At 46.8% G+C, this 26,156-nt stretch overlaps 2 protein-coding genes and 1 pseudogene across 2 annotated transcripts; 1 reads left to right on the forward strand and 2 right to left on the reverse strand.

Annotated features, from left to right (window-relative positions):
• Positions 1-5,468: 5,468 nt before the first annotated feature.
• Positions 5,469-9,623, forward strand: LOC147343375 (liprin-alpha-1-like; the record flags this gene model as incomplete). Its single annotated transcript, XM_086379850.1, has 3 exons — positions 5,469-5,689; positions 6,521-6,693; positions 8,002-9,623. Coding segments are annotated over 3 exons (450 nt in total), but the record flags the coding sequence as incomplete, so codon positions are not given.
• Positions 9,624-11,802: 2,179 nt separating this feature from the next.
• LOC147343376 (uncharacterized) lies at positions 11,803-12,669 on the reverse strand. Its single transcript, XM_086379849.1, has one exon. The coding sequence runs from the start codon at positions 12,625-12,627 to the stop codon at positions 11,926-11,928; it is 702 nt and encodes a 233-aa protein (XP_086235975.1). The 5' UTR covers positions 12,628-12,669; the 3' UTR covers positions 11,803-11,925.
• A 3,534-nt stretch (positions 12,670-16,203) lies between these two features.
• Positions 16,204-16,322, reverse strand: LOC147343377 (5S ribosomal RNA; annotated as a pseudogene).
• Positions 16,323-26,156: the final 9,834 nt, after the last annotated feature.

Raw genomic sequence — 26,156 nt, forward strand, 5'->3', positions numbered from 1 at the left:
TTTTGGTTTTTGTTTTTTCTCTTTATACCCAGAAGAAAATCAGGTACATTTGCTACGCTCAGAGGTCTAAAAGTTTTTAAACCGCCTAGTCTTTAATCATTCCACAATGGCACAGCAACAAATTAGTCTTGATATTTGGACCACTACTTAGCACGTCATCATGAACTCAGCCAGAGCCTGCCTCTGTAACGTTGGGCCTGGCCTCTGCTGGGCACAGCAGCTGCAGGGAAGTTTCTGTTCTCAGGGAGCAGACAGCTTCCTGAAAGTAGCCATAGGCAGCTCTCATGGCATGGGAAAGCCGTACAGCACATTCTCCATTGGGGATGCCTGGCTGCAGGGTGCAGGGCATGCGGTGGGAACAAAACCAAGAATCTACACTGGTCTGCTTGCTGATGGACCTGGCCATGCGCTCAGTCCAGCTCTGCGTGTGAAACCAGGTTAAAAGCCCAGGGCCCCAGGGCCGCAGGGAAGACGTCGGGCTGCCTCAGTTTTCTGAGTCTAAAACTGGGATGACGACCTAGGGCTTTTGGTGACAGAGTGTGCGGCTCTAAAGCACATGTTCCAGCTTTCTTGTGTGTTTAGCTTAGGTGTTGTGAGTGTATTGCTGTTTACCCCATGAAATCCTGTGTACAACATTCTGCTTTGTAACTGGACTTGTATTGTCTCTTTTTTCTGTTACCACCCATTTCATGTTAGCTGCATTGTTAGTCAGCTTATAATTAAATTAACCGTGAATCATTTTAGCGGCCTGTGAAGTGGTAACCAGTCCATTTTGTGGTCTTTTGACACTGTTTTTATAATTTGCATCATTGGCTAATTAGTTGATATTTAAAATTCTTTGATGATTTCTCTGTGGTTTCATGCTTGATTTCTTTCCAAATATTTGGAAAAAAACAGTTCTGTATGTTTTCCTTGCTGTTGGAGTTCTCTGACAGTGTGTCTGCTTTCATCATTGGTTTTGATTCCCTCTCTCATCCTGTTGTCTGCTTAGTCATCATGAATCCAGATCCCCCCCAGCCCCCGAGGCTGTAGTTTACCCAACCATCTCCCGTCCCCCGTCCCCTCACTTGCTCTGGTCATAGCCGTTCTGTGGTCCACAGCGTGTGTCCCCTTAGTCGGGTTTGTGCTTTGTCTTCATGTGTCATTAAATGGTGTTTTTCCCCCGTAGCAGTAAGTTGAATTGGTGTATCACTGTGCAGTTACAGGAGAAGGCAGTGGCAACCCACTCCAGTACTCTTGCCTGGAAAATCCCATGGACAGAGGAACCTGGTAGGCTGCAGTCCATGGGGTTGCACAGAGTCGGACACGACTGAAGGGACTTAGCAGCAGCAGCACGCAGTTATAAGCATAATATATGTAGATGGATCCTAAACTACATATCATGTGTAATTCATAAATGAGATTGTGCTTACATGAAGAAATGATCCTTTTAAGTGTAGAATTAATGGACTTTTAGATATGCAGATGACATCACCCTTAAGGCAGAAAGTGAGAGGAACTAGAAAGCCTCTTGATGAAAGTGAAAGAGGAGAGTGAAAAAGTTGGCTTAAAGCTCACCATTCAGAAAACTAAGATCATGGTATCTGGTCCCATCACTTCATAGGAAATAGATGGGGAAACAGTGTCAGACTTTATTTTTGGGGGGCTCCAAAATCACTGCAGATGGTGACTGCAGCCATGAAATTAAAAGGCGCTTACTCATTGGAAGCAAAGTTATGACCAACATAGATAGCGTATTCAAAAGCAGAGACATTACTTTGCCAACAAACGTCCATCTAGTCAAGGCTATGGTTTTTCCAGTTGTCATGTATGGATATGAAAGTTGGACTGTGAAGAAAGCTGAGCATCAAAGAATTGATGCTTTTGAGCTGTGGTGTTGGAGAAGACTCTTGAGAGTGAGTCCCTTGGACTGCAAGGAGGTCCAACCAGTCCATTCTAAAGGAGATCAGTCCTGGGTGTTCATTGGAAGGACTGATGCTAAAGCTGAAACTCCAGCACTTTGGCCACCTCAAGTGAAGAGTTGACACATTGGAAAAGACTCATGCTGGGAGGAATTGGGGGAAGGAGGAGAAGGGGAGGACAGAGGATGAGATGGCTGGATGGCATCACCAACTCAATGGACATGAGTTTGGGTGAACTCCAAGAGTTGGTGATGGACAGGGGGTCCTGGCATGCTGCGATTCATGGGGTCACAAAGAGTCAGACATGACTGAGCAACTGAACTGAACTGACACAATATCCTTTCTGTGTTGGTGCTTGTATTTAAGACTGTAAATCTCATCAGCTTTTGCACAGTTAATGTCTCTATTAGACTCGTTAAGAAAGTATCTTCTATGGTTAATAAAATGTAAAGACTGCACCTGCTATTATGCTAGCTTTCATTCTTACATATTTTCACAGGGAACTTGCTTTAATGAATTTATTGTGAGAAGTTTTAAATCAAATTCTGTGTCAGGATTTTACATTAATGTCCAAAAGGTGGTTAGATTTGTTCAGTGTTAAAATAGATATTATGGTAACTTCCTCATCAGTTAAATTACTAATTTAAAGTATAACATGTTTTTGATTAAGATAAACTAACTTATAGAGAAATTTGGCTGAGAATAGACACCTGTTAAGGCCCTTTGTTGTACAGAATGCTATGCTTTAATAAATCATGATGTTGTAATAGAATGGTATCTTCTTGAGTAATAATTTATAGTGTTTCTCTAGTAAATCTCGAATAGCTTATTTAACTTCTGTGGTCAAAAAAAATGTTCTGTTTCCAGTCACATGTTCTGTAAATCTTCATGTCACTTACATGTTTGCCATCATTTTTGCTTTACTGTATTTGCCTCTACAGATTCTTGAAATTTTAGCTTCAAAGTCGCAAAGAATCTGGTTTCTCTTCATTTCTTTGCATGCATCTATCAGCCTAGTGATTTAAGGAAGCAGCGTCGAAAGGTAGACTGTTTACTAATTTAGCAGGCCTTTGTTTCTCTGTGAAGTATTGAAGAGTCCTTATCGTTTAACGTGAATGAACACTGTATGGTTATGTCTTGGTGAATAATTGATGTTTTAATGGAAGTAATGAAACTCACCCACCACTTAAAATGTGCTGATGGTTCTGTTGGAAATAGGTCATTCGTTGGGACAGTTGTAACAGTTTGCCTTTCTCCCACTTGTTTGCCTTCTGATCATCTCATGCTTGTTTATAATAGACATAGTATTATTTATTATTTTTAAAAGTTTCTATACTTATGTTTTTGGCCATGCTGCACAGCTTATGGGATCTTAGTTCCCCAAGCAGGGATCAGACCAGTGTCCCGGCAGTGAAAGTGCCAAGTCTTAACCTTTGGACCACCATGGAATTTCCGCTTAGTGTTTTCATGTAAGAAATGACTGAATCAGAGCCATAGATGTTAGATTTGCGGGAAGCCAATTTAATGATGGTGGGTAGCAGTGTGCAGTAGACTCTGTGTGCCGGGCACGTGCTTTCCAAGTCTGTCATCTCATCCCCAGGTGAGGTCCAGGCTGCTGCTATCCCCATTCAGCAGACATAGACACTGAGGCTTAGCGAGGCCGGGCACACTGCCCAGGCTCTCACACCCAGCAGCGTGGTGTGGACTGGTCTGATCAGAGCCTGGACACTTAACCATGGTGCTGTCCAGCCCGCTTTCCTCCAGAGGCTCTCGTGTCCATCACGGCATCCCTGATAGAGGGAGCATCAAGAGGGAGCTCTCTGCCTCTCCCCTCGGGTCACTTGGATGAGCCCCTGTTGTTGGAGTCCAGTGCCCCAAGGGCTGGCCTTCCTTGTCCCTCTCCTGCTCCCAGCCTGCTGACCGAGCACTCCTGGGCCTTCCCGCAGGACTGGGGTGGCCGTGCTCCAGTTCAGGCAGCTCAGTGCACATGAGACCTTCTGCTGAGCACAGCAGAGCAGCGCCGTCCCCCTGGGGTTGGTGACCTGGGTGTGCTGCTCGCCTGCTCTGTGGCCTGCTTTGCCCTCCTGTTCAGCGAGGACACGGCACTGCCCTTCCTAGCCACATGTGGCACCAGTGGGGCAGCTCCCATCCTGGGGGAGGGCAGCCAGGCGCAGACCCAGAGGCCTTCCTCAGGAGGAGGCCCGGGGGAAGGGGCTGGCCTGGGCCCTGACTCTGAGGCAGGTGTTTGTCTCCACTGAGTCCATAGTCAACCCAGGCGTGTCACTTCCCTGCTCTGTTCGTTGTTATTTTCTGATTTTTATAAATGCTTATTTTAACTTGAATTTGAGATCGATCCGTGTTCAGTTCCATGTGGAAAATTTCTAGCCTTTGTAGCCTTCTGTTGTCTGAGGGTTCTTGTTAGAGCTCAGGGGAGGGAGCCCAGTTTATCCAGCTGCCCTTAAATGAGTACAGCTGTATTTTGCACTAAGTTACTTTGTTGTCACCAAGCTCCTGTGGGGCTGCACGGGATCAGTATTCTTTACAGAATCCCACCAAAAAAGCACAGGTTAGTTGGTCAAAACAACGCACTCATTGTTTATAACAATACATGCCATGCATGTTTCCTAAAACCTCCCCTGGTTTAACCACACACCGAAATGTATCAGTGAGACCTGTTTGGACCCTGCAGGGTTAATCTGTTCCCACACTGTCTTTCCTTTCCTCACACCCAGGACCAGCGGAAACGCTGGGAGTCCAAGAGAGATCATCTTCTTCTTCTTCTTCTTTTTTTTTTTTAAATTAGTTTATTTTTTAACTGAAAGATAATTGCTTTACAGAATTTTCTTTTCTGTCAAACCTCAACATGAATCAGCCATAGGTACCCATATGTCTCCTCCCTTTTGAACTTCCCACCACTCTAGGGTGATACAAGATCATCTCTTAGTGAAGACCTGGGGGTGCCTTATGGAAACCACTGTGAGCGAATGACACTCGAGCTGCGTGTAAGTACTTCAGTGGGTAGTCCCCAGTCTGGATGTTACCGAGAAATACGATCCAGGCACATGGTGTTCACGCGGAGGGGTTAGGTACCTTTTCTGTGTTTCTCTTGTTGTCATGGGTTCCAGTAACCTGCATCATCACTACAAATGATCTTGGATGGTGGCACAAGCTGTGTCTTTTTCTCCTTCAAACAGAAAGGTCTGGACGGCTTTGCTGAGAGGTTTTGTACTCTAGCTGTGGTGCTTCCGAGCAGCATCTGGCGATGAGCACAGTCCTTTCATCAGGGCAGTTCATGCCATGCAGGATTCAGGGTGCCAGCATCGCTCTGCTGTCCTGCCCCGCAGGGCCATCTGGTCGCTGGATTCCAGGGAGGGCCGAGGCCGGCTGCAGGGAGGCTCCCGTCCGGGGTCTCTGCACTCAGTCAGATGCTCTCGTTGCCCCATAGCCTCGCTTTTTTTGAACAAGACAGTCCTTTAAGATGGCATTAAGCTATAAAAAGGGTTTTTTTTGTACTTGGGGGAAAGCATAGCTAATAGATCTTCAAATAAGTTTCTGGTTATAATGTAAAGCCTGTGTGATTGCCTTTTTCAGAACAGTCTATTGTTAGCCAATTTGACACTTACCTCACTCCCTCAGCTGCCAGCTATACGGGAAGAGGTAGGAGATGACAAGACCGCCATCAAATGTGAAACCTCGACCCTCGCCTGGCCACGGTCGCTTCGGATGGGCCACCTGCGCACGGGGGCGCTGCGCACAGCCACCCATGAGGACCTCAGGGACGCCCACAAGTAAGTGACCTGTGTGTGCATCGTCAGTTTCAGGAGCCCTGCACCTCTTGTCTTGAAAGAGTTGTAAGGATGATTTTAAAGGAATACCACTGAGTTCGGTGCCTGTGTTTAGTGGTGAACTTCAGGTGCTGGGGAAGAAGAGCTCAGTGACCTCAGTGATTTTAGAAAATGTCCATCTCTACAGATTGACTCCTGTGGGAGCTTTCTTCCTGCTCTGGGTAGAGGGCACGTTCCTGACGGTGACGGCCCCATGCCTCTCGGGTTCGCTCTTGAGGGTCCCTCCCTTTTCTGCAGGGGTCTCCTCTCAGGAGACCCTGTCCCCTCCTGTGACTGACACTGTCCTCATTCAGACCACCGCTTGCTAAGCTCCCGTCCTGAGCCAGGCAGCACTCGATGGGGGGCACGTGTGGTCACCCGACCAGCAGCCCTGCACGGTGACCGTCGCTCTCCTGCCACGGCCGGGGACGGTTACCCTGTGGGAGGTGGGGGGAACTACCCAGAGCAGGGGAGCTCGTCTTCTCCTGGAGCGTCGTCACCTGCTGAGCAGCGACGCTAAGGGAGGGTCAGAGCGCCCTCTGCACCAGCTGTCCTGAAGTCAAGCCCTCCTCTCGGGAGAGCTCGAGGCAGAGAATCTCAGCTTCCCGGTGCGGTTGTCTGACACCGGGGGCCTGCATTGCTCGTGTGGAGTCTGGTTGGTGAAGGAGACTCCAACTGTCAGCTGCGAGGTTGAGGCACGGGTGTTTCTGGGTGCCCGTTTCTATCAGTAGCTCTTATGGAGGGGTGTGTGTTTGCACAGGGGTGCCAGTTAAAGGTCGTTTTCTCTCCCCGAAGCTCCACAGGCTCTCAGGACAGCCCCGGGAATAACCCCAGCAGCAGCACCAGCAGCCAGGGCTCGCTGCACAAAGCCCCAAAGAAGAAGGGCATCAAGTCCTCCATCAGCCGCTTGTTTCGCAAGAAGGAAAAGGGCCGGCCTGAACACCCCAGCAAGGAGGCGTTAGGACCAGGTGGGTGCTTCACCGTTCAGAGGGAGGAGGGCCTGCAGGCATCTCCCTTCTGTGTCTCCCCTGTCGTCCCCACGAGGCTCCTGTCAATCACGCTGGGGGTCCTCCTGGGAGCAGGAGTGGAGGAGGCGTCTGTCTTCTCAATGGGTCTGAGATGACTGGCTGAGTTAATGAGCGGATGGTTGGATGGATGGATGAATTAAGAGTGGATGGATGGATTGATTAGTGAGTGGTGGATGGATGAACAGATGGCTCGCTGGCTGGGTGGATGAATGGAGCATGGAATGAATAAAGCAGATGATTGTACTCCAGTGCTAGAAACATATTCTACGAAATTGATTGAGTAGGAGCTGGGCGATGATTGTTTCATCCTAACAGTGACATGTGTTTGGAAACGGCCTAAGTGCTCCTCAGTGAGGGGTGAAGTACAATCTGTGGACACCCCACAAGGAACAGCCCGCCCTCCTTCCTGCCACCTTCCCCATCCCCAGGAGCTCATCAGGGGTTCTGCTCATGCCCCCCACCCCACCCCACAGCCACACAGGTCCTCCTGGGGTCCCCTCATCACACAGGGTTATCATCAGGCCCCCATATCACTCAGCTTCCTCTCCTTGAGGACAGCGCATGTTCCTGCCTCTTCAGCCACAAATGTGTTGAGTCTCGTTTGTGCTGGGTGTGGGATTTACAGGGGTAAGTAAAGCAGATGTGGTCTGGAGCACAGTTTAGTGACAAGAGAGAAAAAGGAGCAGATTATTAAATGCTATCCCTATTAGTAGTAAATACAATGCTGAGATGGATGGTGCATTGATTATGTACCAGATGCTGTGTGTGCCCCTTACCAAGCAGGTGCTGCCCCCTCCCGATTTACAGAGGACAAAGTGACAGTCACCTGGTTAGGGAGCGGTTAGGGCAGGTTCACACCCACCCAGTGGGACCAGACACTTTGCCGAGCCCCAGCCACCTCTCTCGTGGATGAAACAGGAATGAGATGGCTCTATGGCATGATGATTCAATGGACATGAGTTGGAGCAAACTCCAGGAGATAGTGAAGGACAGGAAAGCCTGGAGTGCTGCAATCCAAGGAGTGACAAGAGTCGGACACAACTGAGTGACTGAACTAAAACCTGAGTGTGTGCTAACCTGTTTCAGTCGTGTCTGACTCTGCGACCCCAGGAACTGTAGCCCACTAGCTCCTCTGTCCATGGGATTCTCCAGGCAAGAAGACTGGAGTGGGTTGCCATGCTCTCTTCCAGGGCATCTTCTCAACCCAGGGATCGAACCCACATCTCGCATTATCTATTGCATTGGCAGGCAGGATCTTTACCCCTAGCGCCACCTGGAAAGCCCCAGTGAATGCTGACAACTAGAAATGCAGAAAATGAGGGCTGCTCCTAAGTTAAACTGGAAGAGCAGCAAGCACAGGTTGTAAAGAGGAAAACACACGATGAGCAACAACAGCGCCAACAGAAACAAGGGATGCGTTCACCCACAGAAAGAAAATGTCTGTGCCGTTCGGAAGAGGAGCCCATCAGCCCTTGGAGGGACAGTTGGAACCAGAATGAAAACCGAGGACATGGTCAGCAGTGCCCACCACACGGCCTCGGTGGCGTGGTGTCACTCACCAGGCTTCCTGTATCCCCAGAGCTGCTGGCAGTAACATCTCTGAGTGCCAGGCCGGGCAGCATCCCCGAGTGAGCTAAGGCATCACTGCTCTCCTTCCAGTGCTGCTCCGGCACCCTCTGTAGGCGGCCACCCTCATCCCCTGCCCTGCCACTTGCTGGGGCCCAGCTGTCCCCCTGGAATCCTTTCAGCCCTTGAGCTTGGGTGTTCCCAGCCCTCTGCCACACCGGACTGGGACACAACTCAGGACTTGGGCTTGAGATATCAAGGAGACCGTGAATCTGGAAGGACACCACCCTGGGGCCTGTGAGAGAGCAGGAGAGCAAAGCCCCTACGGGGAGGAAGCAGAGCTGGGGGAACGTGCCCACAGCCTCCACTGCCTCCTGCACAAGTGCCTTTTCTTTGTCTCTCCTTGACCTGAAACAAAGCCCAGCTGCTGCTGCTCCGCAGGTGATTCCTAAAGATGCACCTCCTGCCAGAGCTATTGTCCTGCTTCTCTGGGGCTGCCTGAGTGTGCTCAGGAGTATCAGACAAGTAGGGCTGCCACACCTCATACTGGAGGTGGGGGGCCTGATACTGGGGAAGGGTCGGAGGTGGGGGGAGGGTTTGAGCGTCGGGGAGGGCCTGATGCTGGCCTAGGGCCGTGACGCTGGACTGGGGTCTGATGCTGGACTAGGGTCTGATGCTGGGGGAGGACCTGATGCTGGACTAGGGTGCATCATTTGGATCCCCGTCAAGGTTGCCCTCGGACACCCCACGCTGTGACCGATGGCGAGCCTCAACACCTGAACTTTGTTCCCACCCTCGGCCCGCTGCCCACGCCTCAGCAGCAGAGGGGCCCTGTCCCCGCAGATGCTGAAGTGATGGAGCCTCTTGTCTCCGGAGCCAAGGGCATGAACACACCGTCGGTCGTCCTCTAGGGACACCTATGCTTCCGCCTTCTGGCCTTTCCATTGCATCCGTCCATTTCTCTTAACAGAATGTCCGTGTGATGACACGGGCTCCCATTACCAGCTCTGGTCTGTTCTCAGTGAGAGTACAGCTTACCCTCGGCACTCTTTATTGGCCCTGGGAAATTTTGCTTCAGTACTTTATTGAAAGAAAGCAATAAATAATACTGTGATAAAAATAGTTCAAAAGTAGACTGTACATACTTTGTCACATATTCGGGAAGTTCACAAAAGATTAATAGGAAAATAGAATGATAACAATGAATTGTACAAGTAAATTAAAGGCGGAACCCACATGTAAAGAAACATGCTGTCTCTGTCTACCAAGATACCAGCTGCATAATAAATATCACACTGTGACCTGAACGCATCTCTTGCTGGCTTTTTTAATGTGCCGCTGAAAAAGTAAAAATTACATTTGCTACTTATACAATCCAGAATGGCTATGTCATCACAATCTAAAAATGTACGCCTAGGTCCATTCTTTAAACATGTTTACAATCATGTAAAAAGATGATTTCCATAAAAATAAGGCCTTTGTCAGAGCTACACTACCCTGTCTGTCTGGGAAGTGGCACCTTCACTGTCCAGCTCGATGGCTCTGTAGCGGGTGCAGGGCATCGAGATTGGTCCCCAAAGAGTCTCACCAGAGAGGAGGGATCCAGGTCCACAGAGACAGGGTTACAGGAGAGATTTTCAGTCTTCTTCTAGGCATCCTTTCAGCCCAAATTTCATTAGAAGCTCACATTTAACACCCAGTACTTTTAAATCACTTCACGCTGTGGACAAAAAGCATTTCTTGCTAGAAAAAGTACAGTTTAGGCCAGTCGTTAACATCCAACAACAATTGGTTGAAATTAAGTTTGCTTATTTCAGAGTGATTGTTGGAGAGCTTGGTTACATTCTGGAAGGATAATAAAGCACACCGTGTCATGATGATTTTACAATCGCAGGAAAACCCCTTCTCTCATGGCTTAACATTGAAAAATTAAACAAGAATAATTACAATAAATGCATCATTTACAAAAGCCCTGTGTTTGTTCATAGGATTTATACAGACAAGCACTACAGTACATTCATTTGAAAGACTGAAATCAGGTATCAGAACATGAAATTGATCTGAAAGGATATTCATAGCCTGAATATACAAGAAAAAGGAAGGAATTATATAAATGAAGTCATAAGTTTACATAAATATCAGAAACATTCAATTCTAAAATATTTTCTCTATGGTATTCATGAATTTTTCACTAATTAAAAACCCTGTAATATCTTCGGGTCCATGTAACAAGTATTAACAGAGTAAAGATTCCATCGAGTTCAAAATGTAGTCTTTGTTGTATACTGGATGCTGTATAAACATCTGGAGAATTCGTGCAGGTAAACTGGAAACACACACAGAAAAGTCAGTCCTGGGTTGGCAGCTGGTGCCCCAGCCCCTGCCCCTCCTGACACCCCCACCCCCCCACCCCATTTGGGGCTTCAGCTGCTTTGAGAATTCAGAGAAACATGGAGGGCCAAGCAGATCAAGGAGAGAACTCTGTGGCTGACTTTATTCTGACATATAGCTAAAAGCTGCTGGTAAAAACACCTCAAAAGCCCAATCCAGCTTTCTAGCTGAGATGTGAACAGGACAGAGCAGACAGCCTCCTGCCCTCAGAGTTGCTCGAGCAGGGCTGGGCCCCAGGGCCAGACCCACCAGAGGCCTACCCAGAGCAGCGCCTGCAAGGGAGGGTGGCCCCTTAGCAGCAGCCGAGCCCCAGATGCCGGTGCACCTCCGTGTGAAACGCTGGCCTCCGTACGGAGAGGCCCAGGGCAGGGCAGCCTCGTGAACCCTGACGCTCTGGGCCCTGTTCCCTCCGAGAACGTGCACGCAGGGCATGGCTGGCAGCACTGCCGCTGTGGGAGGGATACCCATGCGTCCCTATGCGAGGGGCCTTGGCCATGCTCTGACCACTCCGGCGGCAGTGGGGCGCCAAGGTCACGTTCTCTGGTGTGAGGGTTCTCCCAGGCTAACCTCCAGAGACCCACTGACCCTCCACTCCCTGGGGCGTGGGCTCCATGCCCCCGCAGGACCAGGCCGGCCTGTACTCACCCCAAAGCACATCAGGAGCAAGTCCTGACTGTAGCAGAATCCAGCCCCTGCATTCCCGCCACGCTGCCTGGTCCCATGAGCGCGGGAGGAAGGGTGCAAACACAGAGTGCGGTTAGTCGTGCAACGTCACATGGGGCACGAGGACACACAACGCACACCCGTAGCAGTGCCCACTCCTACTGAGGGTCTGGGGAAACTTCTAGAGGGTGGATGAGCCAGAGAGAGCGAGCCTGGGGGCTGCCACGTGGGGGTCCCTGCCACCCGGGGTGGGGGGAGGGCGGTCAATGGCACATTTGATGACGTAAACGTGGTCATGGGGACAGATACTCCACGTCGGCAGCTGCCAGTCTCTCCTTAGACCTACGGATTCACAGAGCTCCACATTCACAGATTCCACACAGTCTATTGTTATTCAATTTTACACTTACCTCATTCCCTCAGCTGCCAGCTTTACGAGAAAGAGGTAGGAGATGACAAGACCACCATCAAATGTGAGCCCTCGAGATCAGATGAGATCAGGCGCGTTCAGGGTGGTATGGCCTTAGAAGGAGGCGGCTGCCGCCGGGCGCCCTAAGAGCCCTGCACTGTGCCTCCCTTTCGCTCTGACCTGCCTGTCAGCCCAGCAAGCCGCACCTCACCGTGGGGGCGCGCGCTATACTTGAGCCGAACGACCCGCGACCAGACTCCGCCGGCCAATGGCGCCACGCCCCCGAACACTGCCACCCCGCGGCCAGCAAACGCCTGGCCAGGTTCGGCAGCCCGGAGGGCTTCCGGGACCCCCAGCGGCATGCCAGGCGTGCGTGCGCACGGGGCCTGGGGGGTGGGCTGAGGGGCGCGGAGGTCTTGGCGCCCTCCATCCCGGGCCTCTCGAGGCCCGGCCGCGCTCGGCGAGCCGGGCCTCCCTCGATCCCGTTCGCTGCCCAGGGCCACGCGGCCCAGAGGTTTCTGGCTTTCGGCCCTGCCGCCGCCCAACCCCCGCGGCCCTCGGGCCTCTGAGCCTCCTGTGGGCCTAGGCGCAACCCAGCCAGGGCCCTGAGCGCCCATCCTGCCCGACACCTGCCCGGTGCCCAAACCCACCGGGAGCCACGGAGGCGCGGTCCACCCGAGTGCCTCAGCCCCGCCCCTTCGCCCTACTGAGGCCCCCACCTTTCCCCCATGCCGCCGGACAAGCACACAACCTTCCTGCGAGAGCAGACGAGCGACAGGCAGGCACACGGACAGACACACAGACAGTTGACAGCCCGCCGTCGCAACCTCATCAGCCAGAGCCATAGCACCTGTGAGAGGCCGGGGCCAGAGGAACGGACGGGCCGCCGGGTGTCAGGAGAGACAGAGGCAGAAAGAGATGAAAGTTCAGAGATAGACTCCAGGACTGTGAGAGGGAGATACAGATAGACAGACAGACAGACGCGTGCGCGTGCGCGCACACACACACACACACACACGGAGCCAGAGACAGAGGGAGACACAGAGCGAGTGACAGAGAGACAGCAAACAGGAGACAGGGGAGAGAGGATGGCATCGGATCTGAGACAGACACACTGGCACAGCCCGTGACGCACCTCAGAGGAAGGTCACGCGGAAGAAGCAGCTTCCCCTAGGGAGGGGGCGTCGGCTTTGGGCCGGGCCCGGCTGGACGCGGTGCCCTGGGGCTGGCGGTCACCCGTGGGGACCCCAAGACTTCCTTGAAGCCGAGGTCTCAAAGGTCCCCTTCGGCCTGGCTACCTAAGGCGATACCCAGCCCCCATCCCCAGGCCAGAGGGTGAGTGTGTGAGAGTGTGTGTGAGTGTGTCGGTGGGTGAGGGTGAGGTCGGGTCGACTTGGGGCCCAGTGAATACCCAGAGTGGAGGGGGGAGGGTGTGGAGGCCGGGGGTTGGGAAGCTTGCGTGTCCTCTTGCTGTCTCTCTCTCCCTCTTTCTCCGTCTCCCTTACCTGTGGTTTCTAGCTCTTGACCTGTCTCGGCGGCAGGGTGTGTGTGTGTGTGTGTGTGTGTGTGTACCTCCAAACCCAAAGCAACTTTCTATGGAGACATAGTGAAGGGTAAATGCATTCTTACTCATCTGATACATCCTAAAACACTGGACATGTCTGGACTCAAACTTTCAGGGCCGCCTTCCTGCCACCCCTGGCAAGCATTGATGGTGCAACTGTAATCCTCTAAAGGACCAAAAGTCCTGTACAAGTCCAGACATCTGCTCTGCACAGTCTCTTCCTACAGTACAGAAAAGTATAGAACAGAATGACACATTCTTTGTTAATTGTACAGAAGAATCAGCTGCTATCTGCTGCCTAGTCAACATGGTCAACATGAGGAAGTCAAGCAAGAGTTCCAAATCTCTTGAATGTGGTCCTTGGAAATACTTCTGTTCTTAGTTGCTCAGTTGTGCCCAACTTTTATGCTACCCATGGACTGTGGCCAGTTAGGCTCCTCTGTCCGTGGCATTTCCCAGTCAAGAATACTGGAGTGGTTTGCCATTTCTTTCTCCAGGGGATCTTCCCGACCCAGGGATCAAACCTGAGTCTCCTGCAGGTGGATGCCTTCCCATCTGAGCCACAATACAACTAATTGCCTAGTCAAAATACAAAGAAAAGAGCTAGTGTTCTACTAAGTGGAAAGATGATTTAAGAAACAGCAGCTTTCCTTTGTTGGTATATTTGAATCTTTATTTAGTTTTATTTTATTTTTATGATTAAGGCTACTTGAACAAGGCAATGGAGAAACCCCAGAGTTGAAAAGCAATTGACTTTTTAAAAGAAACATGTGGCAGGTGAAACTTTCTTCATTTTTTAGAGTTGGTTCAATGCAAAATCTTTATTCAACAAATATGACTCTTGTGAACTTTATTTCAAATCTCCACGATGAATCACTAAGGCATCAAGGAAGAAAGGAGTAGAGGTGGAGAAAAAAAGAGCAACCTTTCCCCTTGGCTCCATCTCAACCAGCTGCTTAGTTCCTTCATCTCATGGACTACGATCTGGGATAATCTTGTTTGTCTGATTTTTGTTTGGGGACCGTTTCTAGTCACAGGGCTAGAAACAGTGGAGGGGGTAAGCCCTTCTTTCCATTCCACATCAGACCCAGTGGGCAGTCCAGGCCCTGCCCACTGCATTGAGTCTGTAGCAACAGAATCACCAGTGATGCTGGTTAACAATGCATATTGCTGGAATCCACTCCATGAGGACTATGGAAGATCTTAACATTTCTGGAAGAGCTGCACACCTCCAGAAGGAACCAAAAGACTTGCCTGAAATGGTAAAGTTATAAGTATTGGACTGAAAGTTGGAAGGTCTCCACCTTTGCTATGTAAGTAAAATGATCTTTCTTTGAAATGAAAATGGATAATACTAAAAGTTCACATTGTTCTAGAGCATTAATTAAAAAAAACCCTGAATTATAGAAATCTGATGTATGAGTTCCTGGAAAGCAAGAACCTATATTTATTGATATGTCTTCATGCCTTAGATCGTCCCTTGAATATAGTGTGCACATCAACAGAAGAAAGAAAAGAACTGAATTGACAAAGATACAAAGAGATCAAAAGTGCTGAGCCAAGTGAAAAGTTGAGGCTTCCCAGAACTTTTCTGTCTTTCGCACACTGAATAAATATTGAGCACCTACTATGAGCTAGTAGGCATGCAATATGTTTCTGGAAATAGAATGCTGAGAGAAGAAGAAACACAGTTCCTTCTTTCACTGACTAATGATAAATAACAGGCAGATACTTTGAGAACTTCTATAGGGGCCTCTTCCCTCACCAAAAACTGGGTGTCAGAGAAGGCTTTTCAGACTAATAATTGAGTTGAGATCCATAGGTTGAACCAATGTCAACCAGGGTTGAGATGCAGGAAGAATTTCAGGCAGGTAAAATAGCATCTTGGAAGGCTACATGACAAGGGAACCTTAGTACATTCAAGAAATGAAAAATGCCCTATGGGATGGAACCAAAAGAGTGCAGAGGGCATTCCAGTGAAAAGAAATCAGAGAAGAAAGGGGGGACCAAGCAATGAAGGGATTTGGTCATATCTTCACTATGATGGGAAAATACAAGAGCAGTTGGAGCAGGGAGGTGATAGAATTGCATCTGCATTTTAAAAAGGTCATCTTGCTCCACATCACTCATGATTGGACAGACTCAACTCCAAACTACAACGAGGTTCCACTTCACATTAGTCAGAATGGTCCTCATGGAAAAGTCTGTAGATAACAAATGCTGGAGAGGATGTGGAGAAAAGGGAACTCGCCTCCACCGTTAGTAGGAATGTGAGTTGGTAGAGCCACTATGGAAAAGAGTATGGAGGTTCCTAAAGGAACTAAAACTAGAAGTACCATATTCAGCAGTCCCACTCCCAGGCATATATCCACCAAAATTATAACTGAACAAGATACATGCACCGTCTGTGCACATATATCTGTGTGTGCGCGCGGGTGCGCGCGAGCTCGGGCGTTCGCCTGCGAGGATGGGGGTGGGGTGGGGTGGGGGTGGGGCTGGGGCTGGGGCTGGAGCTGGTGCAGCCCCCTGGGATTGCCTGAGGCACGCCAAGGGAGCCCCAGACGGAGACCCGCGGGACGGTGGGGTGGGGTGGGGGTGGGGCTGGGGCTGGGGCTGGAGCTGGTGCAGCCCCCTGGGATTGCCTGAGGCACGCCATGGGAGCCCCAGACGGAGACCCGCGGGACGGTCGTCTGGTTTCCTGGAAGCCAAATGCGGAGGGGCTCGCGGGCCGCGCGGAGGCAACCCAGGTCTGCAGCGGGAGTCAGTGCCCTGGCCACCCAGCCCCAGGAGGGGCTGGGGCTGCGGGAGCCCAAGAGTTGGGACGTGGGGCGGGGGCTAAAGGAGAGGGAAGGCAAAGAGCCTACAGCACCCGGTATGCCCAGGCGGTCTCCCACCCAAGTACTAACCAGGCCCGACCCTGCTTAGCTTCCGAGATCAGATGAGATAGGGCGCTTTCAGGGCGCTATCGCCTTAGACAGAGTCTGCTGCCACCGGGCGCCCTAAGAGCCCTGCGCTGCATCTCCGTTTCGCTCTGACCTGCCGGTCAGCCATTCCATCTACAAGTGATTTTACTCTCTCCCCGTTCTCTCCCTGCTTTCTGAGAGTCTCTCTCCTTCCATACTTGATGGTGTAATGAATGGATGCCTTAGATCATTTTCCCTCAACATTTTTTTCTCTTTATTTTTACATTGATTTCTATGAATTCATCTTCAAGTTTATGGATTATTTCTGCTAGCATCTCAAATGTGCTGTTGAACCTATCAATTTTTCATTTCAATTATTTTAGTTTTCAAATCCAGAATTTATGTTAGTTTCCTTTAAAAAAAATAATTTGTAGCTCTTCATTGCGTCTCTCTGTTTGTTGACTTCGTATCATACTGTCATCTAATTCTTCAAACATGGTTCCATTATTTCATTTTGTAGTTATCATTATTTTGATATTTTATCTTTTGACCTTCATACTGAATTTATAAGTGATATACTTATATGAGTTATCAGTGGTATGTTATACAAATGCTTTACTCACCACCATTACAACATTAGAGTTTTCTGAGTTTAACTGTATACTTACCTGTCCCAGCAGGTTGATAAAGAGTCCAAGCCTAAAGCCCCTTTAAGGAGGAGGCAAGCTTGCTTTCTTTTTCACATTCTTTTGCCTAAGACAAGTAGGCATTGTAGGGAGCAGTATCTCAGGTTCAAGGACATTCCTCTTTTTGAGCTTTGGATGTATGTTATAGGAAAGGGTCTGGGCAAAACGCTCACATCCTTGAGATGTTTTTTGTCTATTCTCAGAGGCTAGTTGAGAAGTATATATGGCCCCACTTAAATTAGTGAGCCCCTTCTGATGTCTGTGTCAGAAGCTTTTTCTGTCACCTTCACTTTAAATAAAATATACACAAAGCTCTGAGTGACTGAGACTGTCTTTGGCCCCAGAGTAATATCTTCTTCTTAGACACCATGAATCCAGTGGCATCGGTCACCGTTGACTGCTAGGTTATCATCTTGGGGGCTTGTCCAAGATCTTCAAGACAAATAAGAACACTCAGAGTTGAGACTCTTTTGCTCTTTTACTGTGGTCTCTACTTTACTACGGAGAAGGCAATGGCACCCCACTCCAGTACTCTTGCCTGGAAAATCCCATGGGCGGAGGAGCCTGGTAGGCTGCAGTCCATGGGGTCGCTAAGAGTTGGACACGACTGAGTGACTTCACTTTCCCTTTTCACTTTCCTGCATTGGAGAAGGAAAGGGCAATCCACTACAGTACTCTTGCTTGGAGAACCCCAGGGGCGGGGGAGCCTGGTGGGCTGCCAACTCTGGGGTCTGACTCAACAGAGTCAGACACAACTGAAGCAACTTAGCAGCAGCAGCAGCAGCAGCAGCTACTTTACTAAATCAGAAGCATGTGGACTGAATTTCTTTTCCCCAGTCAGCTTTTCCTGGTCCCTCTGACCATTTCATATCTGCTTGGGGAATTAAAGTTATTAACCTTGTGTGCCGGATTGTAGACTTTCAAGGGACTTGCAATCCATGCTGTTATTGTGCTTTTCTAGCAAGGCCCCCACTCCAAGTTTTACAGGACACTGCAGACAGGAGCACTTTAGGGAGCTAGCTGGAGCTCTAGCTCCAGGGACATCTCTCAGACTGGAAATCACCATCCTGACCCCACAGACACACAGGCAAGTTCTTGTCATGGCTATGCCTCTGGACTATATGGATTGAGGCATTGCTGGTGAGCATGAGATTCCTGAGGACACAGATTGGGACACCCCAGATTTGGGCAGATTGAAAGTGCATTGGGCTTCTTCCCTTAGTAACGCTAGCTCTTAGCAGAGCAGACGAAGCCCTCCAGTGGCTCTTGTCTCAACTCCTTAGGTATTCTTTTTGTACAGTCTGCTGGACAGGAATAAAAAGGATGATGCTGGCACTCCATGAATATGAAGGATTAGTTTTTCCTCGCAGGCGGGCCCTCCATCGCCTCCTTTGTTATTAAATAGACTCGTGTGGCCACTCTCAGGAGGATGTCTTGGGTTTTCTGTTCATCCCTTTATGACTTGCCACTTATACTGTTATGAGGAATGTGCACAGGTACACAGAAGTTGGGTGCTTCCCCTAGTGGTCTTGGCTCGGCAAGCATCCGGAAAACTACTCTGTTCCACCCCAGGTGGTGCCGGAATAAAAGGGAAATCAAACCAAGGTTTTAATGGTGAGGACCTGGACATCAATCTGGGATGCCATCAGGTCTAACCCTGGTGCATCTCCACCATGCCTGGGTGGTAGAACGAGGGGGGTTGGGAGTAGGACACCTTCACCTGTAAGAGACAGGTTAGCTCTGGCCAGGGAAGGAAGCTTAGGTGGAAAATCAGTCTCCAACCCCGTCTAGAGCAGGGGCAGACACCTCTGGTAGAAAAAAGCCATGGCACTGGGCACTGCTTTTTTCTCTCTTACAGATGGGGCCTAACAGTCCAGAACCACCCCCCTTGAATAATATCTTGAAAAACTGGGATAATTTTGATCCTCAAGGCCTAAAAATCCCTTATATATGGGGTTTCTTTGCTTTAAGAGAAGACCTCACCTGCCCAGAGAGAGAATACCTGCTGGGACATCTTATCGATCAGTCTACCCCTGTCATCAGAGCCCATCTGAGCACTCTCTGGTTTAAAGCTTAGCTATGAAGCTATGACTACATGAAGGAGAAATGACATTTTGAACCCTGAATGGCCATGTGTATTCTTTAGACTCCGGAGAAAACTAGGTAAAATGGAATCTTTTTGAAATTGCAAAACTGGTTCTTTTTGCACATGTAATTACTAAAAGTTTGACTTGTGAAAATACTCTTTTGGGGAGCTCTGATCCTGCCTGAGAAACAGAAACATGCCTGGGGAAAAACCTGAGTTAACTCTTATCATGTCCTTGAGATACACAGCCCACTCTATCTGGGACTCCAGCCATGAGCTGGAACTCAAGCCAAGAAATTAAAAGGGACAAAGAGACATTTTAAATTTCAGGTGGAAAACTGTGAGGTTTCTGTCTGTCCAGATATGTGTGTGTCTCGGTGTATGTCTCCATCCTTGGAAAAAATTGCTAAAGGCTAAGTGGTTCAATGAGCTCTAATTAATTGGCCTAAAGAGAAGTCAGTGCTTACAAATCAAACAATTCTAAATTCAAGAAAATTAAAGTAAATGAATTTGAGGCTTGTGTGATCTGGGAAATAATCATTACTGAACTGATACATGATATTGATGTTTGTTTATTGATCTAATTAACAGAGGCATTGTGAAGATACTTTTATAAATGATATAACTTTGGGTGCTTTATCCTTACCAATCTACAGAATGATGATGCAAAGTACAAGTCATGGTTTCTGAAGAAAAGTAAGATGTGTGTTTTTAATAAAAAGTAATAAGGAATGGAATTCCATTCTATTAAGGGAAAGCAAAGTAAGTCTAAACGTACAGGTGGCTGTCCTCTAAATGGACAAATGAAGTGATGAATACAGAAAGTGTAACCAGGTGTGTTGCAAGTGAAAGAAGAGTTTTGTGCATGCTACAAGTTTGTTAAGACATTAAACTGCCTTTGAAGTCTTATTGTTACTATGACTAAGTGAATAACTATTGTTTCACAGTGAATATAAGCTGTTACCAAACTGGAATTTGGTTTTCTCTCACTGATTAAAAGAACAATGTTTTCTTGGAATGTGGCTTTTGAGAACAGACTACAGCACATATGAACAAAGCTCATTCTGCTTCTACAAAAGTTAACACGTCTTCAGGGAATTTAAAATGGATTAAAAATGGCCATAAACCAAAGAGTTGGGGCTATGAGAGGTCCAAGATGGCCACTTGGCTTTTCCTGGCTCCCTGACAAACCTCATTTTTATTTGATAATGCCTTTCCTGGCTTCAGGATTAATATCTCAGAATAGAAAAAAATGGTTAAAAGGTGCTTTCCACAATCTCCAGTGATCAGGGCACCCACTTTGCTGGACAGGTCATACAGACGTTCACAAAAACTTCATGAGTCTCTTCGAGACTATTGCTTTCACTGATGTCCTTGGTCATTGGGCAAGGACAGCAGAACAAAGGGATCAATTGCACGGGATGGAGTAGACTGCTAAATATGACCACAATTTTCACGACTTTTTGTCTGACATATTGTTGACTTTTACTCTGTATTTTCAGATATAAAGAAGCACTTCTCCTCGAGTTACTGATCGTTTAAAACAATCTAGTGATTTACTCCTATGGGTAAAATTATACCTTTTTTCTCTCTGCCTCATCCCTCCAGAAACTGGAGACACTTGGGTTCTGAACAGCCTTATCAGGTAAATAAAAAGACTGTCTCCCGACATATACAGAAATCTCAACGTATACTGGGGAGCTGTAAAAGAAAAATCCACCTAACTGATGTCAGGCCTATGGCATCTATTATGTTTCACTGAATATTAAGTTCCAGTTTTTTAAATTAAGGTCTGTATTTACTAAGACTCACTCCTTAGATAGTTCCTTGTGGTTATGTTACATTGCTAAGAGGTTGAATTAAGTTGTTAAAAAGGACATTCTGAGTTTGTTTCTAAAGCTTATCTCAATAACCAGTCTTTGAATAAAGATCAGATGCTCAGGATCTACAAGCAGGATATCAACAGCAAGCTATAGTCATTTAGCAAACTAAGTCAGATGACATGGAGATGTCACTGGGCTACACCTAATAGAAGTTCTTGACTTAACTTCTTATGATTCTACTATTACTGCTATTGTTTTCGATATTGCCTGTTTCAAGAAGTGTTGTTCCTTACATTCTCAAGTGTGTGACTGAGCCACTAAGTGAGTCACTGTATGACTTAGCTGTAAAAAGAAGAGAAGTGAAAAGCAAAGGAGATAAGGAAAGATATAAGCATCTGAATGTAGAGTTCCAAAGAACAGCAAGGAGAGATAAGCAAGCCTTCCTCAGCGATCAATGCAAAGAAATAGAGGAAAACAACAGAATGGGAAAGACTAGAGATCTCTTCAAGAAAATTAGAGATACCAAGGGGACATTTCATGCAAAGATGGGCTCGATAAAGGACAGAAATGGTATGGACCTAACAGAAGCAGCAGATATTAAGAAGAGGTGGCAAGAATACATAGAAGAACTGTACAGAAAATATCTTCATGACCCAGATAATCACGACGGTGTGATCACTGACCTCGAGCCAGACATCCTGGAATGTGAAGTCAAGTGGGCCTTAGAAAGCATCACTATGAACAAAGCTAGTGGAGGTGATGGAATTCCAGAGGAGCTATTTCAAATCCTGAAAGATGATGCTGTGAAAGTGCTGCACTGAATATGCCAGCAAATTTGGAAAACTCAGCAGTGGCCACAGGACTGGAAAAGGTCAGTTTTCATTCCAATCCCAAAGAAAGCAATGCCAAAGAATGCTCAAACTACCGCACAATTGCACTCATCTCACATGCTAGTAAAGTAATGCTCAAAATTCTCCAAGCCAGGCTTCAGCAATACACGAACCGTGAACTTCCAGATGTTCAAGCTGGTTTTAGAAAAGGCAGAGGAACCAGAGATCAAATTGCCAACATCTGCTGGATCATGGAAAAAGCAAGAGAGTTCCAGAAAAACATCTATTTCTGCTTTATTGACTATGCCAAAGCCTTTGACTGCATGGATCACAATAAACTGTATAAAATTCTGAAAGAGATGGGAACACCAGAACCCCTGACCTGCCTCTTGAGAAATCTGTATGCAGGTCAGGAAGCAACAGTTAGAACTGGACATGGAAAAACAGACTGGTTCCAAATAGGAAAAGGAGTACATCAAGGCTGTATATTGTCACCCTGCTTATTTAATTTCTATGCAGAGTACATCATGAGAAATGCTGGACTGGAAGAAACACAAGCTGGAATCAAGATTGCAGGATAATATCAGTAACCTCAGATATGCAGATGACACCACCCTTATGGCAGAAAGTGAAGAGGAACTCAAAAGCCTCTTGATGAAAGTGAAACTGGAGAGTGAAAAAGTTGGCTTAAAGCTCGACACGCAGAAAACGAAGATCACGGCATCTGCTCCCATCACTTCATGGGAAATAGATGGGGAAATAGTGGAAACAGTATCAGACTTTATTTTTGGGGGCTCCAAAATCACTGCAGATGGTGACTGCAGCCATGAAATTAAAAGACGCTTACTCCTTGGAAGAAAAATTATGAACAACCTAGATAGCATATTCAAAAGCAGAGACATTACTTTGCCAACAAAGGTCCGTCTAGTCAAGGCTATGGCTTTTTCTGTAGTCATGTATGGATGTGAGAGTTGGACCATGAAGAAGGCTGAGCACCGAAGAATTGATGCTTTTGAACTGTGGTGTTGGAGAAGACTCCTGAGAGTCCCTTGGACTGCAAGGAGATCCAACCAGTCCATTCTGAAGGAGATCAGCCCTGGGATTTCTTTGGAAGGAATGATGCTAAAGCTGAAACTCCAGTACTTTGGCCACCTCATGCAAAGAGTTGACTCTTTGGGAAAGACTCCGATGCTGGGAGGGACTGGGGGCAAGAGGAGAAGGGGACGACAGAGGATGAGATGGCTGGATGGCATGACTGACTCGATGGACATGAGTCTAAGTGAACTCCAGGAGTTGGTGATGGACAGGGAGGCCTGGCGTGCTGGGATTCATGGGGTCATGAAGAGTCGGACAGGACTGAGCGACTGAACTGAACTGAACCGACATAACATAAGAAATCCCCACGTAATAGGAATTAAAATCAGTATATGAGTTTTCTCATACAGTGTGATTTACTAGCGAAAAGCAACCACCACCCCACAACCTGAACTGTTCATGAATCCAGACTGAATGAGGCAGGCAGAATAATGTCTTATTTTAAGCCTCATTCCGAGAGAGAGAGATTTGTATGAATGATGTCTCTGTGAAATGAAGCAATATATTCTGGCCTCTTTGTTTCCTAGTACTTGTACTTATTAACAGGAGAGATAAGAATGGCATATATTGTAAGCATCTTTTTAAAAAATTCCTCACCCAAAATATCTGGTATTAAACTCTGTAGTTCGTGGCTGAAGGTCATGGATTATGGTTTATGCTTAATTTACACATGAAGGCAGAACTGAGGTCTCTATGGAAGGCTATTAAACACTATAAGCAAACACAGAGATGGGGATATTGAAAAATATCAGTTATTACCAGATATTCGCAACTATCTGGGAAGATGAATGGATGATCTTTATGAAAATGTAACTCCAAACAACTAATCCACTTGAGGAGATAATTCAATTGGGAAAATAAGTAAGATCTGGTTAATTTACATTATTTACTACATACTCATTCAGTTACTTTGATAACTTTTGCCTCCTTAAGATTATTATTTACAATTCTGAAACACCATTCTTTTTTGACATGTAAATATGAAGCAAAATATGAAAATAATATTTGCAAAGTATCTTGCAAGTACAAAAATAAGACACATACATATTCAGTTCAGTTCAGTCCCTCAGTCGTGTCTGACTCTTTGAGACCCCATGTACTGCAGCAAACCAGGCCTCCCTGTCCATCACCAACTCCCGGAGTCCACCCAAACCCATGTCCATTGAGTCAGTGATGCCATCCAGCCATCTCATCCTCTGTTGTCCCCTTCTCCTCCTCCCCTCAACCTTTCCAAGCATCAGGGTCTTTTCAAATGCGTCAGCTCTTCTCATCAGGTGGCCAAAGTGTTGGAGTTTTAGCTTCAACATCAGTCCTTCCAATGAACACCCAGGACTGATCTCCTTTGGAATGGACTGGTTGGATCTCCTTGTAGTCCAAGGGACATTCAAGAGTCTTCTCCAACACCACAGTTCAAATGCATCAATTCTTCGGCCCTCAGCTTTCTTTAGAGTCCAACTCTCACATCCATACATGACTGCTGGAAAAACTATAGCTTTGACTAGACAGATCTTTGTTGCTAGTAAAGTAATGCTCAAAATTCTCCAAGCCAGGCTTCAGCAATACGTGCACCATGAACTTCCAGATGTTCAAGCTGGTTTTAGAAAAGGCAGAGGAACCAGAAATCAAATTGCCAACATCTGCTGGATCATCGAAAAAGCAAGAGAGTTCCAGAAAAACTTCTATTTCTGCTTTCTTGACTATGCCATAGCCTTTGACTGTGTGGATCACAATAAACTGTGGAAAATTCTGAAGGAGACACACACATAATATAGCCAAATATTAATATGGCCTATCTTTGTGTGGAGAACAGTTAACAACATTTTTATGACATATTAATAATATGATTCTTTAAAATTCATAATCTTTCCTATTAATTCTAAAAAATATTACATTATTTGAGAGAGAAACATTAGAAAATATCCTATTACCTAAAATAAATCTATAGTATTAAATATAGTTTAACTCATTATATAGAATACAAATCTATACTATCAATAGTTACATTTTATATCCAAAACTATGCACATTTTCATAAGAAAATGCAGCAATCTTAAAAATGTATTTCAAACAAAATGTATACTTTGCACTAGAAAATCATGAAAATCCTATAGGTATGGATGTATACACATTAGACTTCCCTGGTAGCTCACCTGGTAAAGAATCCATCTGCAATGCAGGAGACCTCTGGTTGATTCCTGGGTCAGGAAAATCCCCTGGAGAAGAGATAGGCTACCCACTCCAGTATACTTGGGCTTCCCTGATGGCTCAGTTGGTAAAGAGTCTGCCTGCAGTATGGGAGACCTGGGTTCAGTCCCTGGCTTGGGAAGATCCCCTGGAGGAGAACATGGCAACCCACTCTGATATTTGTGCCTGGAGAATCCCCATGGACAGAGAAGCCTGGTGGGCTACAGTCCATGTGGCCACAGAGTCAGAAACACCTAAGCACAACAGCAGAATATATATATATTCCCATCACTGAGTCTGATCTATATTTTGTCAAATATTATTTTAGGATTATTCTACACTTGAAATTAGATACGAAGTGAAAGTCTTTTACTTTGAGATAAATCGTCTATTTTGAGGAACTAAAGGATTTATATTTTCTTCTTTTTTGTAGCAAAGTCAGTTGTAGTTTATTTATTCCTTGATCATGTATACTTAATGTGAAACCCAGTTAAAATAGCAAGAGTTTGTATATATTTTCCCCAATACTTACAATGTTACTTCACAAACAGATCACACAGTGACTTGCTTTTCAGACTGTAAGACTTGCCATGTAGACTATAAGGCTGGACTTTACACTATGTTGTATTTAGATCTATATATTCTTTTCACTTAAGTAAAATAATCGCAGTTCACAAATACACACAAGAAGATCTCTAGGTATTTGATTAAAAGAAATCTAGAGTTGTAGGATACGAGGCTAGGTATATAGTTCTGAAAGGAGTTTGCAGTATGTGATTGTTCTTATTTTCCTATAACTGCCTTTTTGTTTTTGTTTAGTCGCTGAATCATGTCCAGCTGTTTTGCATCCCCATGGGCTGTAGCCCACCAGATTCCTCTCTCCATGGGATGTCCCAGGCAAAAACACTGGAGTGGGTAGCCATTTCCTTCTCCAGAGGATCTTCCTGGCCCAAGGATTGAACGTGTGTCTCCTGCATTAGCAGGTGGATTCTTCAACTGTCTTTTACCTTTTAACATATTATTACCTTTTATACCTTGAGGCCAACTATTTTGAGAGCGAAGTCTCCCCCAGGTTTAGCCTTCAATACAGGCAGGATCACTCTCCCTCCAGATTTTTCAGTGTGTTTTTACTCTGTAAAAAGTTTTCTTTTCTTTTTTTTTTTTTTTTAAACAAAGGGGATTATTAGTGAAAAGTGAAATCAA

Source organism: Bos grunniens, chromosome 27, assembly GCF_055505025.1.
Source record: "Bos grunniens cultivar Pamir isolate PY7600 chromosome 27, Bosgru_T2T1.0, whole genome shotgun sequence".
NCBI lineage: Eukaryota > Metazoa > Chordata > Mammalia > Artiodactyla > Bovidae > Bos > Bos grunniens.